The following is a 15,213-nucleotide window of genomic DNA, read 5'->3' as shown; positions in this document are numbered from 1 at the left end:
TCTCCCTTGTTTTTCACTTCTCTTCTTTCTTTAGCCAATTGAAAAGCCTCCCCAGGTAACCACTTTGCCTTCTTGCTTTTCGTTTTCTTTGGGGTGGTTTTGTTCGCTGCTTCCTGTACAGTACTATGGACCTCCATCCATAGTTCTTCACGCACACTGTTCATCAGATCTAATTCCTCGTATCTGCTTGTTACCTCCACTGCATATACATATGGAATTTGATTTAACTCATACCAAGTGATTTCTCCCGCTTTCTTTAGTTTAAGCCTGAATTTTTTTTTTTATAAGAAGCTGATGATCTGAGCCATAGTCAGCTCCAGGTCTTTTTGTTGACTGTATATAGCTTATTCATCTTCAGCTACAAAGAATGTAATCAGTTTGATTTTGGTATTAACCATTTGGTGATGTCCACATGTAAAGTCATCTCTTGTGTTGTTGGAAAAGGGTATTTGCTACAACTAGTGCATTCTCTTGGCAGAATTCAGTTAAATTTCACCCTGCTTCCTTTTGTTCTCCAAGACCAAACTTGCCTGTTACTCCAGTTATCTTTTGACTTCCTTCTGTTAACATTCCAACCCCAAGCGATGACTGGAACATCTTTTTTATTTTTGGTGTTAGTTCTAGGAGGTCTTCTAGGTCTTCATAGAACTGATCAACTTCAGTTTCTTTGGCATCCAGAGTAGGGGCATAGACTTGAATTACTGTGATGTGGAATGGCTTGCCTTGGAAACAAACTGAGATCATTCTGTCATTTTTGAGGTTGCACTTAATTACTGCATTTTGGACTCTTTTGTTGACTATGAGGGCTACTCCATTTCTTCTATGGATTCTTGCCCACAGTAGTAGATATAATCCTTATCTAGATTAAACTTGCCCACTCCTGTCCATTTTAGTTCATTGATTCCTAAGATGTCAATGTTTCTCCTTACCATCTCCTGCTTGACCACATCCAATTTACCTTGATTCATGGACTTAACATTCCAGGTTCCTATGCAATACTGTTCTTTGCAGCATCAGATTTTACTTTCATCACCAGACACATCCACAGCTGAGCATCGTTTCTGCTTTGGCCTAGCTGCTTCATTCTTTCTGGGGCTGTTAGTAGTTCTCCTCCACTCTTCCCCAGTAGCATATTGGACATCTTCAGACCTGTGGACTCATCTTTCGATGTCGTATCTTTTTGTCCTTTTGCATAGTTCATGAGGTTCTCACGGCAAGTAGACTGGGGTGGTTTACCATTCCCTCCTCCAGTGCAGCAGATCATATTTTGTCTGAAGTCTCTGCTATGACCCATAAGTCTTGGGCGGCCCTACATGGCTTGGCTCTTAGCTTCACTGAGTTATGCAAGCCCCTTCACCATGACAGGGCAGTGATCTGTGGAGGAGATAGTTGATCTATGATGCTGGGCTAGTTTCAGGTGTACAGTAAAGTGATTCAGTTACACATATAAATATATTCTTTTTTATATTCTCTTTCATCATATGTTATCATAAGATGTTGAATATAGTTCCCTGCACTACACTTTGTTGTTTATCTGTTTTATATATAGTAATGTCTATATTTTAATACAAAACTCTTAATTTATCCCTCTCCCAACCTCCCCTTTTATAACCACATGTTTATTTTCTACATATAAGAGTCTGTTTTGTAGATAAGTTCACTTTTATCTTTTTTTAAGATTCGACATGTAAGCAATATTATATGATATTTGTATTTCTCTGTCTGACTTACTGCACTTAGTGTGGTAGGTCTGCCCATGTCACTGCAAATGGTATAGTTTTATTCTTTTCAAGGGCTGAAAAATATTCCATTTTATATATGTAACACATCTTTATCCATTCCTCTCTCAGTTGACATTTAGGTTGTTTCCTTGTATTGCCTTTTGTAAGTAGTGCTGCTATGAACATAGGGGAGGAGTGCATGTATCTTTTTGAATTATGTTTTTCTCTGGTTATATGCCCAGGTGGTGGTGGCTCAGATGGTAAAGTGTCTGCCTGCAATCTGGGAGACGTGGGTTCAATCCCCAGGTTGGGAAGATCCCCTGGAGAAGGAAATGGCAACCCACTCCAGTACTCTTGCCTAGAAAGTTCCATGGATGGAGGAGCCTGGTGGGCTACAGCCCACTGGGTTGCAAAGAGTCGGACACGACTGAGCGACTTCACTCACTCACTCACTATATGCCCAGGAGTGGGATTGTAGGGTCATATGGTAGCTCTAATTTTAGTTTTATAAGGAATCTCCATACTTTTCTCTATAGTGGTTGTACCAGTTTGCATTCCCACCAGTAGTGTGGGACAATTTCCTTTACTCCCCACCCTCTCTAGCCTGTAATATTTGTAGAATTTTTGCAGATGCCATTCTGACCAGTGTAAGGTGGTACCTCATTGTAGTCTTGATTTACATTTCTCTAATAATTAGTAAGGTTGAGCATTGTTTTACGTGCTTTGGGGCCATCTGTACATCCTCTTTGGAGAAATGTCTTTTTAGATCCTCTACCCATTTTTTGATTGGACTACTTTTTTTTTTTTAAATATTGAGCAGTATGAGCTGTTTATGTATTTTGGAGATTAATCCCTTATCAGTTGCATTGTTTGCAAATATTTTCTCTAATTCTGCAAGTCTTTTGGATACAGTATAATGTTGTGCACTTTCCTACAGTGAGGTCTGCCCCCAGTCTCATAACTCATCATTAATTAGCAAGATTGATTTACTAGAATTGCAGTAATGTGATGGATCTTTCCAAGTGAATCCTCATCAGTACTGGTGATAGCCAGAGTTCCAGCTTGACACAGGCAACAAAATCTGGCCACCATCACTGGACTGGATTTGATAAAACAGGGACTCAGCCTTGGCCCATTCAGAACATGACTTTACATATGGCAATTAGAAAAGCTCACATATGGACCTAGTCTGCTCCTGAGTCTTTGCTGCTGCTGCTGCTAAGTCGTGTCCAACTCTGTGACCCCATAGACAGCAGCCCACCAGGCTCTGCCGTCCCTGGGATTCTCCAGGCAAGAACACTGGAGGGGGTTGCCATTTCCTTCTTCAGTACATGAAAGTGAAAAGTGAAAGTGAAGTCGCTCAGTTGTGTCCAACTCTTAGAGACCCCATGGACTGCAGCCCACCAGGCTCCTCCATCCATGGGATTTTCCAAGTAAGAGTCATGGAGTCAGGTCCATTGCCTTCTCCACCTGCATCTTTAGAAACCACATAATTGAAATTTCAGATATGGTTGGTCAGTAGAGTAGCATTTACCAGCTAATCTGTTAATTTTTAGTGATCCATGGTTGGACGGCATCACTGACTCAATGGGCATAAGTTGCAGCAAACTCCAGAAGATGGTGAAGGACAGGAAAGCCTGGCGAACGGAGTACTGCAGTTCATGGGGTCGCAAAGAGTCAGACACAGCTTAGCAACTGAACAACAAATGTCACAATCAGAAAAAAAACAAGACTGAATATATCATGGCACTATATATTACAATCCTTCTTAGAAGTATCACTTTTGATCTGGCAAATAGTTAATCAGAACTTGCTAGGATACTACCAAATATTAAGAAATATCTGACTTGGAAATCCCTATTAAAATATGTGTTTTATGAAAGTAAACTGTATCTAATAGGATAATCATCTGCTAGTATATAAAAAGTCGAAAAATGACTCCTGGTTGGGCAGTTGTAACCTTCTGATTTTGATTTTGATATAGCCTAAAAGAAATGCTTCCTATTTTATTTAGAAAACCTTGAGTGAATTTGCCCCTGTTATATCAGTTATGGATTAAAATCAGTGTTAGGTGACATTAATTGTAAATTAAGATTAGCATTGGTTATGTTGATCTACATTGCTACTAAATAATCCATTTTTATAAAAAACTATTTACTAGGGATTTATAAGGTTGCAGATTTCTAATGATCTGTGTCACCTCTGTTGGGATCTCTTAAGCCATTTACATGGAAGAGTATAAGTTAATTGATGCTGAGACACTTCTAGGAAAAGATACAAAAGTTTTTATATGGAGATGGATTTTTATGTATAATGTATTTTCACTCATCTCCTTTCTATTTCACCCTCGATACCTGAATTCATCTTAAAAGCCTACTCGGAAAGGTGGATGCCCTCCCCGCATCTGACATTTGAATACTTCTGTTGAGATCCAGTGACTGAATTTCCACCAATATAGTTCCTCTATGTTATAATTGCATGCCTGAAGTAAGCATGCTTATAAAAACTGACACACCTAATAGATCTGAAGCAGCTCACTGAAGTTTCATTACCTTGGTAATCTGAACCTCTGACCTTCGGGATGTAGGTAATGCAATCTGCTGTTATTTCCATTCATACCTTAGAAATTTTTCAGATAACTATTTGTGAGTACAAAGGTTAACTCTCAGAAGAGGGTCAGCTCTGTGAAAGCGTGTTGCATTATCATTTTCTTTCTTCTTGCAACTGGCTATCCTAAGTAAATTAACAAGTCTCTCGGCTGTGAAAGGGCCACCTCGTTGGTGCAATTTTAATTTCAATTGTTTTCTTGATTTGTGGGATAAAATGGCACCTTGTCTAACATGCTAAAAGGAATAAAACTATAAGTTGAAAGTCATGAATACACTTATATTTATTTAATAAAAACCATAAAATGCATTTTAAAAGTATATTTTCTCTTAATTATGACCCTCCACATGGACACACCATTTTCCAAGTAAAATATCTCTGGTAAATTTTTACCAATCACAGATTAATGGGGATAAGTTATTAAAGTTTTAAAAGTGCCCACTTTAAACGTTTACATCACTATGTGAGATCATGTGAGGAAAATGCATCCTGCATCTGTTCAGTTAATTTTTTAGGGCAAATATTACAAACTGGTAGCACATGGGCCATATTTACTTCCCCATCCTCCACACATTGTCTTGCTGCCAGTATATGAAAAATAAAATAATATTTTGCCAACATTTAGCAATTAGAAGCTTTCACATAAAGATGATAATTTTGGAATTGATTTGTAAAACCCAGTAATTGATTGAAACTCTTCCCACATTGTTGAAGGGAGAATATCCCCTGACATTGGCTTCCCCCTTCTACAGGCTGCAGCCCCTATCTCCCTGGTCCCTAGGGAAAGATGTGGTTCTTGTCCCTACTTTCTATATAAAAGAAAATAGTTCAACCTAAATGAAATATGATGAAAATAAATGATTTCACTGGAGAAAGTTCACATTTTTATAGATACAAAACATCACTTAAGTTATTCATACAGCCCCAGGAGTTAGCAACTGCACCTTGGTGACTTACCCCAAATTATAGTTAGTCAGTAGCACTTCTCCAACTTAAGCATCCCATTTTCGGCTATTTCTCCTGCATGTGACCTTAATGGTTATTAGCACTTTGTCAAGAGTGATTTAGTGAGATCCTTCCCATTTTGACTGCTCACTCTAAAATAAATGGCGAAAAATGCCCACTGGGGAAAAGGGTCGAAAGGCAGCACCTCTTCTGAGATCTCCTCACTAATAAGGTCATTGACGGGCAGAAAAGAGCAAGAAAATACTGGAGGTGGTGAGCGAGGAAGGTATTGAAATAAGAGGAAATGAAAAAAATCATCCAAATACTGTCCACTTGTCCATCTGTCAAGAGCTCCCTTCAACCTTCAGACATTCATGCTGTGTTTCACATTGGGTTGGCCAAGAAGTTTGTTCAGATTTTTCCATAAGATGTGACAGACAAACCCAAATGAACTTTTTGACCAACTCAATATAATCTTTTTTTGTCCACTTCTCCTCTTTCTCTTTTCCTTCCCTCTTTCCTTTTTTCTCTTTTAGTTTCCACCCTCTCTTTCCTTTCCTTCTTCCTTTCATGAGTATTTATCCTTGACATTTTTGTCCCAGGCACTGGGAATGCAGGGATCAATGAAATAATTCCTGCCTTACATTGTCTCACTGAACTCTGGAAGATTTGTAAAGTTGAAGGCATCACTATGTAAAAAGTTTAAATCCACACAGAAAGCATATGCCTCATCTTGATCTCTTAATCAGAAACCATCAGATTTTGAAGTTAGATGTTTGACTCTGAACTTATCCTGTTCAGGTTTTAATACATACAAATCATCCCAAATCTCACCTCTTTTAAAAGCACCCACCATTGTTGGCTCACCTTGTCCCTCTGCTTCCTTTACCACTGGTCCAGAGACCAAAACAAAGAGACTGGATTTGTCTGTCCATGGGCTTCCCTCTTATTTATGCGTGTACCTGCTGTAACCTGACCTGCTTCCCTTACCTATTACTGATGTGGTCATCTAGAAGTCCATCTCAATAATGACTCACTGTCAGTGCCATCCTAGTCTGTTTCTCTGTGTTAGTGGGTCCATGAATGACCCCTCCTAACTCAAATGCTCCCTCCTGTATCACCAACTACTCTTGTCCTCATCCTCTAGCTAAAGACTTTCTCAAATTCCTCATGAGTATTTTTTACTCTCTAATAACTCTCCTGTTGGTAACTACATCTCTTCCACTACTGCCAATCCTCCTAACTAGAAAAATGGCAAAATTCTATGAAGCCATGGAGAAATGATTTTTAAAATCAGGTTTTGGGATTAGGAAAACGTAAGCTTGAGTCCCAGTTGCACTATTTTCTAGCACTATGACCTAAAACAAGTCACTTAACTTCACTATATCCTAGTTTCCTAATTCAGAATAGGAGGATCATAATAACTGTCTTAAAGTATTATGACAAAAATGAAATAATATATGTTCAGCACTTACTAATCATTTAATATTGGTATAAAGTATTATTCTATCTCTCAAATGTTCACAGTGCTTTCAGCAGCAGTTTTATTTTATTTTTTTAATGGGAAGCCATTTCTTTTATTTGTTTCTGTATTTTTTTTTGTGGGGTGGGTCTTTTTTGGGTTTTGTTTTGTTTTATGCTAGTCATTTAGAGTCCTTTATTCAAAACAAACAACTTGTGCGTGTGTGTGCATATGTATGTGTGTAAGCATGTTTTTATTTCTCTGGGATAAATGCCCAAATATTCAATTGCTGGACTGAATGGTAAGTCTAGGGTAGTTTTGTTAACATTCTGCCAAACTGTTTCCCAGAGTGGCTGTACTGCTGCACACTCCTACAACAATGCAATGAATGAGTGACCAATTTCTCTGCCTCCTGTCAAGCATTTATGTTACTGCTATTTTTTAGAGACTGCATATACCAGCCTCCTTTGCAGTTAGTTGTATCCATGTGACTGTGTTCATGTCAATAGAATATGCAAAGAAATGATGTGTGTCTTTTAGGGTCATAATTACGAGACACCAAGGATGTGCCTATTGTTCGGTCTTCTTCTTCTCTCTGGACTAGACCATAGGCACAGCAGTGTTCTCTGTTTAAACTCTGCGGGCATGGCCAACACCTTTAGAGATCCATATAAGAGAAAGAACCCAGGTTCTTGAATGACCACATGGAGCACAATCTGATTCACCTACATTGAGGTTATTGTGTGAGATATAAGTTAATATTTATTTCATTTAAATCTCTTTATTTAAGGGCTCCTTGATGACAGAAGCTTAGGTAACTAACTGCATTCCTGTTTTCCCATATTAGTTCACTTCCCAAGCAGGAATGTGCTGTCCTTTTTCCATTGCCAAATATAGAATGATGAATAATTAACACATTTCATATACATTTCCTTTAAATACAATATTCCCTGGCAGATTATTGAAAGGAGCTGGAACATAATGAGAGACTGAAGGACCTGGGGGCAAGGAGGGTTGCAAATACAGGTATTTATTTTAGTTGCATAAACTAGATAGAAGGCATCTAGATATCTTGCTGGGGAAGATAAGGAGCCTGACTTGGATGTAGCTCTGGAGAATTTTCCCACTTCTTCATGTGAGCACTTTTACCCTCAGCCAGAGTAAAAAAAAATTCTCAAGAAGTGATAATATCAAGTTTTCCAAGAAGTACTAAGTTAATGACACAGAACTCTTTACCATAGAACTTGGGAATCTGGACTCTAAGAATCTATAGCAAGATAAACATTTCTATTATAAAATAGCCTTAGTAAGGTCATTCCAGATTTTTACACTGAGGCAAAGTTACCTACCATTGAGCCTACTAATGAGAAATGACTGAGAAATTCCATCCTAGACAAAAGTGGAGATCCTTTGAGTGGACTGGATTACTCTAATTGCTGGAGATTAGGGCCACAAACTTTTTTGTAAAATGCCAGACAGTAAACCCTTCAGGTTTTGCAGGCAATATACATTCTCTGTCACAACTACTCAACTTTGTCATTGTAGCATGAAAACAGCAATACAGAACTCTTCAACAAGTATGCCTGTGTTCCAATAAAAATTTATTGTGAACAGTGAGATTTCATTTTCACATAATTTTCCCATGTAGTGAAAAAGTATTATTTTGATTTTTTTCCCCAACAATTTAAAAGTATAAAAGCCATTCTTAACTTACAGGTTATATACAAAGAAGTGGCAGGGCAGGTTTGGCCAAGAGGACAGATTTTCACTCATGGTAAAATCCTGAGTTTGCTGACCCCTAATCTAGCTGATAAAGATCTAAAGGACATAATTGATATTGATAACAATCTCTAAAACTAATCCAACAAGGCTTCCCAGGTGGTGCAATGGTATGCAAGAGACATGGATTTAGTTCCTGGGTCAGGAAGAGCCCCTGGAATAGGAAATGGCAACCCACTCCAGTATTCTTGCCTGGAAAGTGTCATGGACAGAGGAACCAGGAGGGCTACAATCCATGGGGTTGCAAACAGTCAGACACAACTGAGCGAATGAGCACATGAGCTCACACAACACAAAAATAATCCAACAGCATGTACAGAGTATAATCCTTTTGCAAGAGGACTTTCCACCGGCCTGTTTTAAATTATTTGAAAAAGTGGCATTTAGTAACAAATATTGTATCCATGGCTTATAACCTTCTTTTTCCAGCTCACTTGAGATTGACCTGATGTGCTATAGTAAAGCAATACCTACTCATAAATTCCTGTGGTCTATAAAATATGGATTACCCAGAACAGGATTAGAATACCTGAGAAATATTTGCCAGTGTACACATATTTAATGTAATCTCATAGGAAACCCTCCCTCATTCAATCCTGTTGCTTCAAATACAATTAGTATTCATAGCTTAAGTCCAAATAGCATGTATAACTCTAGTTCAAACATTCACACTTTAATTTAAAAGTAAACCTGGTGGTCACAAAAACACTTCAAACTCGAGAAGTTCCAGTGAAACAACAGGTTTCAAATCCTCCATCCCATAATTACATCTATATTTTCTGTCTTGTTTCCTAGGATTCACACGAGAACAATTTTCCTCATCTCTTTCTAGACTCATCCTGGGTCACTTAAGACCTTGGCTCTTTCCGTTCAGGACATCCACATTCCCATGTTCCTTGAAGTCCTTCTCTTGCTGGGAAAATCAGAGACAATCAGAGACGGTCAACTGGTCCTTAATACCTCGGGTCAGAAATGGCGCAAACTTGTCACATGACTCCACTCAGATGCAAGAAGCCCAGAAAAACTACTGTCAGATGGGTAGTCTCCCTCTCTGACAAGAACAGAATTACATGGGTGTTAGTGAATGTTCTGGATCTTCACCACAACTTTTATCTTCTGTAGTGATCTTTCAAGTTTCATTGCTACTAATATTGGTTAGTGATGTCTTTCTCTGCTTTTCTGAGTCTTTGTATTTTATGTTTGATCAAGTTGTGTACTCTTACTTTCCTTGCCCTTCTCACCTGCTGCTTTCAATGTTTGGTGTATAAATTATTATATAATCATTTTAACATAATTAGTTTCTCTAGTTTTGATATGTATCATCAATTCTTAAACTTCTCCAATCTTAAGTTCTGGAGCTTGCTTCATCTCTTTGTCTTTTAGATAACATTGTTGGAAAATTTTTATAATTGCAGTTAAATAAATAAATGAGCTACATGTTCTCTTAGTACTCATATGGTCAGTTGTGTCTGACTCTTTGTGACTCCTTGGACTGTAGTCTGCCAGGCTCCTCTGTCCACAGAATTTTCCAGACCAGAATACTAGAGTGGGTTGCCATTTCCTTCACCAGGGGATCTTCCCAACCCAGGAACTGAACCCAATTCTCCTCAGTCTCTTGCATTCAAATTCTTTACCATTATATGCCACCTGATTTTTGCTTAAATAAGAACATGTTTCTGCTATCTTTGCACATTCTCTTAATTTTTACCTACATAAGAAAACCTTTCTGTCACATTTGCACATAAATATAATGACTTAGATGTGTATGAAATTCTTGGATCAAAATGTTTTACCTCAGAACTTCTTGAAATTTTTCCATTGTCTTCTATATTTAATATTTCAGAGGATAAGTCTGAAAGTTGCCTGATTCTTTTTCTCCTTTGCAGACTGTCTTTTAGATTTAGTTGATTTTCAAAATGTCATAAGTTTCTGTATGTCTTTGGATATGTTGCCATTATTTTCACTAATACTGTATATTAATTATTCAATTTCTGGATATAAAGCTTCATTTTGTGTCATGTTTTATAGGATATTTTAGATCCATGATTATCCCATTTATTTTTCAAGTCAATTATATTTTTTATTCTCTTATCAATATCTATAAATTTTGACTTTCATTGTCTTCTTCTTACTCATTTTCTTTTTATTTTTTCCTATTGTGCATTTTTAACTCAGTATTTTTTTCTGCTTTCAGTGCAGATTTTAATTCTGACAAGGTTTTTAGGTTTTCTTGCTTTCCTTTCCTCTTTAAGAAGGTCATTTAATATCTCTGTTTTCACATCTGTCTTTTCATAATTACAGGTACCTGTTTCCTAAAGCATCTTTTTCACAAAGGCATGTCCCTTTTGTTATTTTTAAGAACACCATGCAAATGTTTTATAACACTTCCAATGATTCACATAGAAGTAGTATATGAAAAACAAATTCTCCTTTTAAGGCTCTAGAGAATGTTTCACTTATGCTATTACATAAAGAAGCCTTGTAACTCATGTTTTTCTCTTTTAAAAAGGAGAAATACATTCAGGTCCAATTTTTATCAGTCCTCAGGGAGGGTGGGATTTGCTGGGAAACTTCTCATCCCAGTTATTTCAATTCTAACGGTGTTCCACTCTCAGAGTAGACTCAAGGTCAGCAACCTTGAATTTTGCAGTGGCCTGTAGAACTGAAGATGTATCTTCTGTCTCTAAGATGGTTTGCTGTCTTAGAAAGAGCCCACTGACATTTGAAAACCTTGTTTGAACAATGTAAAAGGACACTTCTGTGCATGTACCGCTCCCAGAACTTTTCATAAAACAACTAGGAATATGAAGATCATTTAATCTGTTTAATGTGTTTCTACTAGTATTCTGTGTTTTGGCCTCTGCACTGTAATGTCAATGAAGGGAGAGAGTGGCAAGCTGAAGCAGATGTTGGTGAGAAGCAGGGTGGTACAGAAATCTGGCATTATTGTCTGGAGATGCTGCCTGCTTCTGGTTAGAAGAGCCTCTATCTCATGCAGTAAGATATAACTAGTGGAACTGAATCCCATCTTTTCCTCTTTACTTTGGGACAACAGATTTTGTTCTATTTCAAGGAATTGACATATGGCACATGACTAAGAATGAGCATTTAATGGCATTTCATCCACATATTGATATACGATCCTCACTCATCTTGAACTTACTGTGCTAGTCCCAATATTTTCAATGTATATACACAGTTCATTCATTGGAATTTGACAGAAGAGATTTCAGGCACATTTAGTAACTGTGATTAAAGATCCATTTATATTTTTAAGTAGAATTTGAAAGTACTTCCTTAATATTATATCTTTAGGACTTGAATTTCTAAACAGCCTGCTCGTGTAGCAAACTAAAATACAAGATGAACTTAAAATCTAGCACAATTTCTTTCATATCTTTGCTGCCATAAATTAATGAGGAATAGTACTATATGTCAATGGCACCCCAGTCCAGTACTCTTGCCTGGCAAATCCCATGGACGGAGGAGCCTGGTGGGCTGCCATCCATGGGGTCGTGAAGAGTCGGACACGACTGAACGACTTCACTTTCACTTTTCACTTTCATGCATTGGAGAAGGAAATGGCAACCCACTCCAATGTTCTTGCCTGGAGAATCCCAGGGGCGGCGGAGCCTGGTAGGCTGCCGTCTATGGGGTTGCACAGAGTTGGACACGAGTGAAGCAACGTAGCAGCAGCAGCAGCAGCAGTACTGCACGGCAGCAGAAAATAATTCTAATGATAGAAGGAACTTTTACTCTCACAGAACCCAGATGCTTTGCTACACTTGAGGAATGTTATTATTTGGAAAAATATTGAGAGACATAAATAGCCAATTCCTGAAAATGCATAATAATGAGCTCATTATTAAAGGTGCTGACATTTGTGACAGCAGAGAAAAGAAATATCTCGATTCCCAGAGTTTTCCAAAGTAGTTACTAAAGATTGCTTACTATAAATTCTTTCAACTATACTGATATACCAGACCTTTCTAAGTATTGCTGGATATTAGGTCAAAGCAGTAGTGCATTCAGAAAATAAAACAAAAAATCAAATCAACATTCAGTTTTTTTGTAAGACTCCCAGGATCTTAATGAACAATGATTCCTAAAAGAAAGTCATACAATCCCCCAAACCATATTCCTTTCCATGGCCATACCCCAGGATCTCATATACCTGAGACATTGTACTTCAATAACCATAAAGAGAAATGCCACCTTTTTCTCCCCATCCTGGCTTAATTTTGTGGAACAATTTTAATACAAGCTTTTACATACAATTTCAGGAGCTTTCACATACAAAACTCCACCTTTGTAATGCTGATACAAATCAAGGTGATACATCCTTCTTCACATCTTCAAAAGCAATGTTAATGTAAGCAGAGCAGTAATTGCTTCCTAGCTAAGAAAATATAGGTATGGGATGTTCTGTATCTTCTTTTCAAAGCATCATGATAGGAAAATCACAAAAAGCAGAACTTAGTGCAAGAATGGAGAAATTGTGTGGAAAGGAAAAAAGAAAACAATAGACTGGACTTTGAAAGGACTTTGAAAGAGCTTGTTTACATCACACAGATACATGAACTAGGAGAAAATGATGAGAGCTTTGATCAAAATTCAGATATCATCCTAGGATCCTTAAGGAGAGCATACTACATTACTCTGGTACATCAACAGTGCACATAATAGGGTAGCTGTCTATGCAATCTTCCAGATATCTATCAGCAGATTTTGTTAGTAATTTTAAAAATCCTCAAGTTTTAGCATATGTGTCAGGACATGCCCTCATGTATATTAGCATAGATTTCTTCTCTAGAATCATTACTTATGAACACCGAGTTTTTTGGGTTTTTTTTTTTTTGCCCTGTACTGCATTAATTTATTTTTTCAAGTGTTAATCAAAGTTTTGAAGATTAGTTGAATACTTATAAGTAGCATAATTAGAATATTTAAAGGAAATTTAAAAGTTTCTTTTCCTGTGAAGTTAAGATTCTATGCAATTAATTATGAGATATGGAGAGAAACAGCTTTGTTAAAAATAATAATAAAACCCAGCACTTTTCTAAGGGAAGTTCTGTAAGCTTTCTGCTTTTCTCATTCTAGGAATAGCTAATGATAGAGTGTATTCTCTGTCTTTCCCCCCTGGGCCCTTTTATATCGGCTACACTTACAGTGTTCTGTGTTTATTGTTAACAGCTTTTCAAGACCTACAAGGTGATGTTGAGTATTATACACTTTTTTGGAGTTCTGCTACCTCCAATGAATCTCGAAAAATCCTCCCAGATGTAAACTCTCACGTCATTGGCCACTTAAATCCAAACACAGAGTATCGGATTTTCATATCTGTTTTCAACGGAGTCGCCAGCATAAACAGTGAAGTGCTCCATGCAACCACTTGCGATGGGGGTGAGTGCGGATTTCAAGGGAAACTCGGCTTCAGAGATGCGAAGGAAATTGATTGATTCTCGCTGAGGTTGAGATCAGTCATCCTTCCATTATAAAATTTCCGGTGTTGGAGGGAAGGGGGTTGGAGCTAAAATGCTTAAGTGCTGGCTGTCGTCAAGTGGCAGATCAATAAGTGGTCCCACAGAGACAGCTGCAAGGCTCCAATCACTGGGTACTAGCCCAGTTTGTTCCTGTTCTTTTCAGTGTGTGCTTAGTTGGGAGCTGAATTCACATCAATACATGGTGACATTTAGAAACATTTTTTTAAGAATTGCTTTCAGAAGCAGGATGCTTTTCACAACGACAGCCAAGTACAGGGAGGGCCCTCCCTGAGTCACCAGAAATGGTAGGTGGAAGTTCAGCCACTGAGAAAAATTGCCTTTGACTCATTTCTAAGCCAGTTAGCAAGGGGGAGGAAGCGAGGGAAGCAACTTGTGAGTCTGAAATGTGTTTGGAATGGTCTTTCTAATCTTTTTGGCTTTATAAAGTCTCATTATAAACATTATAATATCATTACCTCCCAAGCAAGCGTTCCAGGTCATTAGCAGAGCACTTTAAGTGTGGAACCCATTTCCCTTCGTGGTGCCAAAGGTCGACACCTTTTGTTTATAAAATAGAATGGATCACAAGGACAATTTTTCAACTAGTTAGGATGGGCTCTTATGATAAAAATAGGTCTTCGCATAGTTATTTCTGACATGCTTGAATAATTGTGTAATTTAACGCCAAGCAAGATTTTTTTTCCTCATGTTAGATTTCATCATTACCTATGGTAATCAACATTCAAAATCATTTACATAATGACAATATTGCATTATTGCTTCATATTGCTTGAGTTACAAGCTAGTAACATCAAATGATTTTTCACATTCCACCAGCCGCGATGTATTTGAGTTTTATTTTCTGCTTAAGGAGCAGATTTTCTTTTCTTTTTCCCTGGGAGGTATGGAGTGAAGAGATGGGAAAAGAGACAAATAATAGATATGTGTTAGTGGCGCAGATGGGTGAATAATTTATCATCATATCCCACTGGTCACATAGTATTGAAGATTAGCACTATGATGGTGGTATAAAGCATTTTACCACCAATTCTTACGGTTTCTAACTGAGAGTATAATAAGCCAATTTACAGAGGACTACAGACTGTGATAACTTCATCAGAGAAAAGCAGATAAGCAGCAAACCCTTTGCTCGACCTAAATACTAATCGGCATTTAGTTTAACAAGTGCTTTTTCAGAGACAGCTGGAGTTTATTC

General features: G+C 37.7%; 1 protein-coding gene across 1 annotated transcript in view; it reads left to right on the top strand.

The window, feature by feature from the left end:
- The window catches only part of USH2A (usherin), a 930,103-nt gene that overhangs the window by 639,775 nt on the left and 275,115 nt on the right, over nucleotides 1-15,213 (top strand). The window contains exon 44 of the mRNA XM_068986285.1: nucleotides 13,708-13,917. Coding sequence (XP_068842386.1) covers nucleotides 13,708-13,917 — 210 coding nt within the window. The remainder of the gene's footprint in view (nucleotides 1-13,707; nucleotides 13,918-15,213) is intronic.

Source organism: Capricornis sumatraensis, chromosome 14, assembly GCF_032405125.1.
Source record: "Capricornis sumatraensis isolate serow.1 chromosome 14, serow.2, whole genome shotgun sequence".
Lineage (NCBI taxonomy): Eukaryota > Metazoa > Chordata > Mammalia > Artiodactyla > Bovidae > Capricornis > Capricornis sumatraensis.
This window is presented reverse-complemented; position numbering and strand designations above follow the sequence as displayed.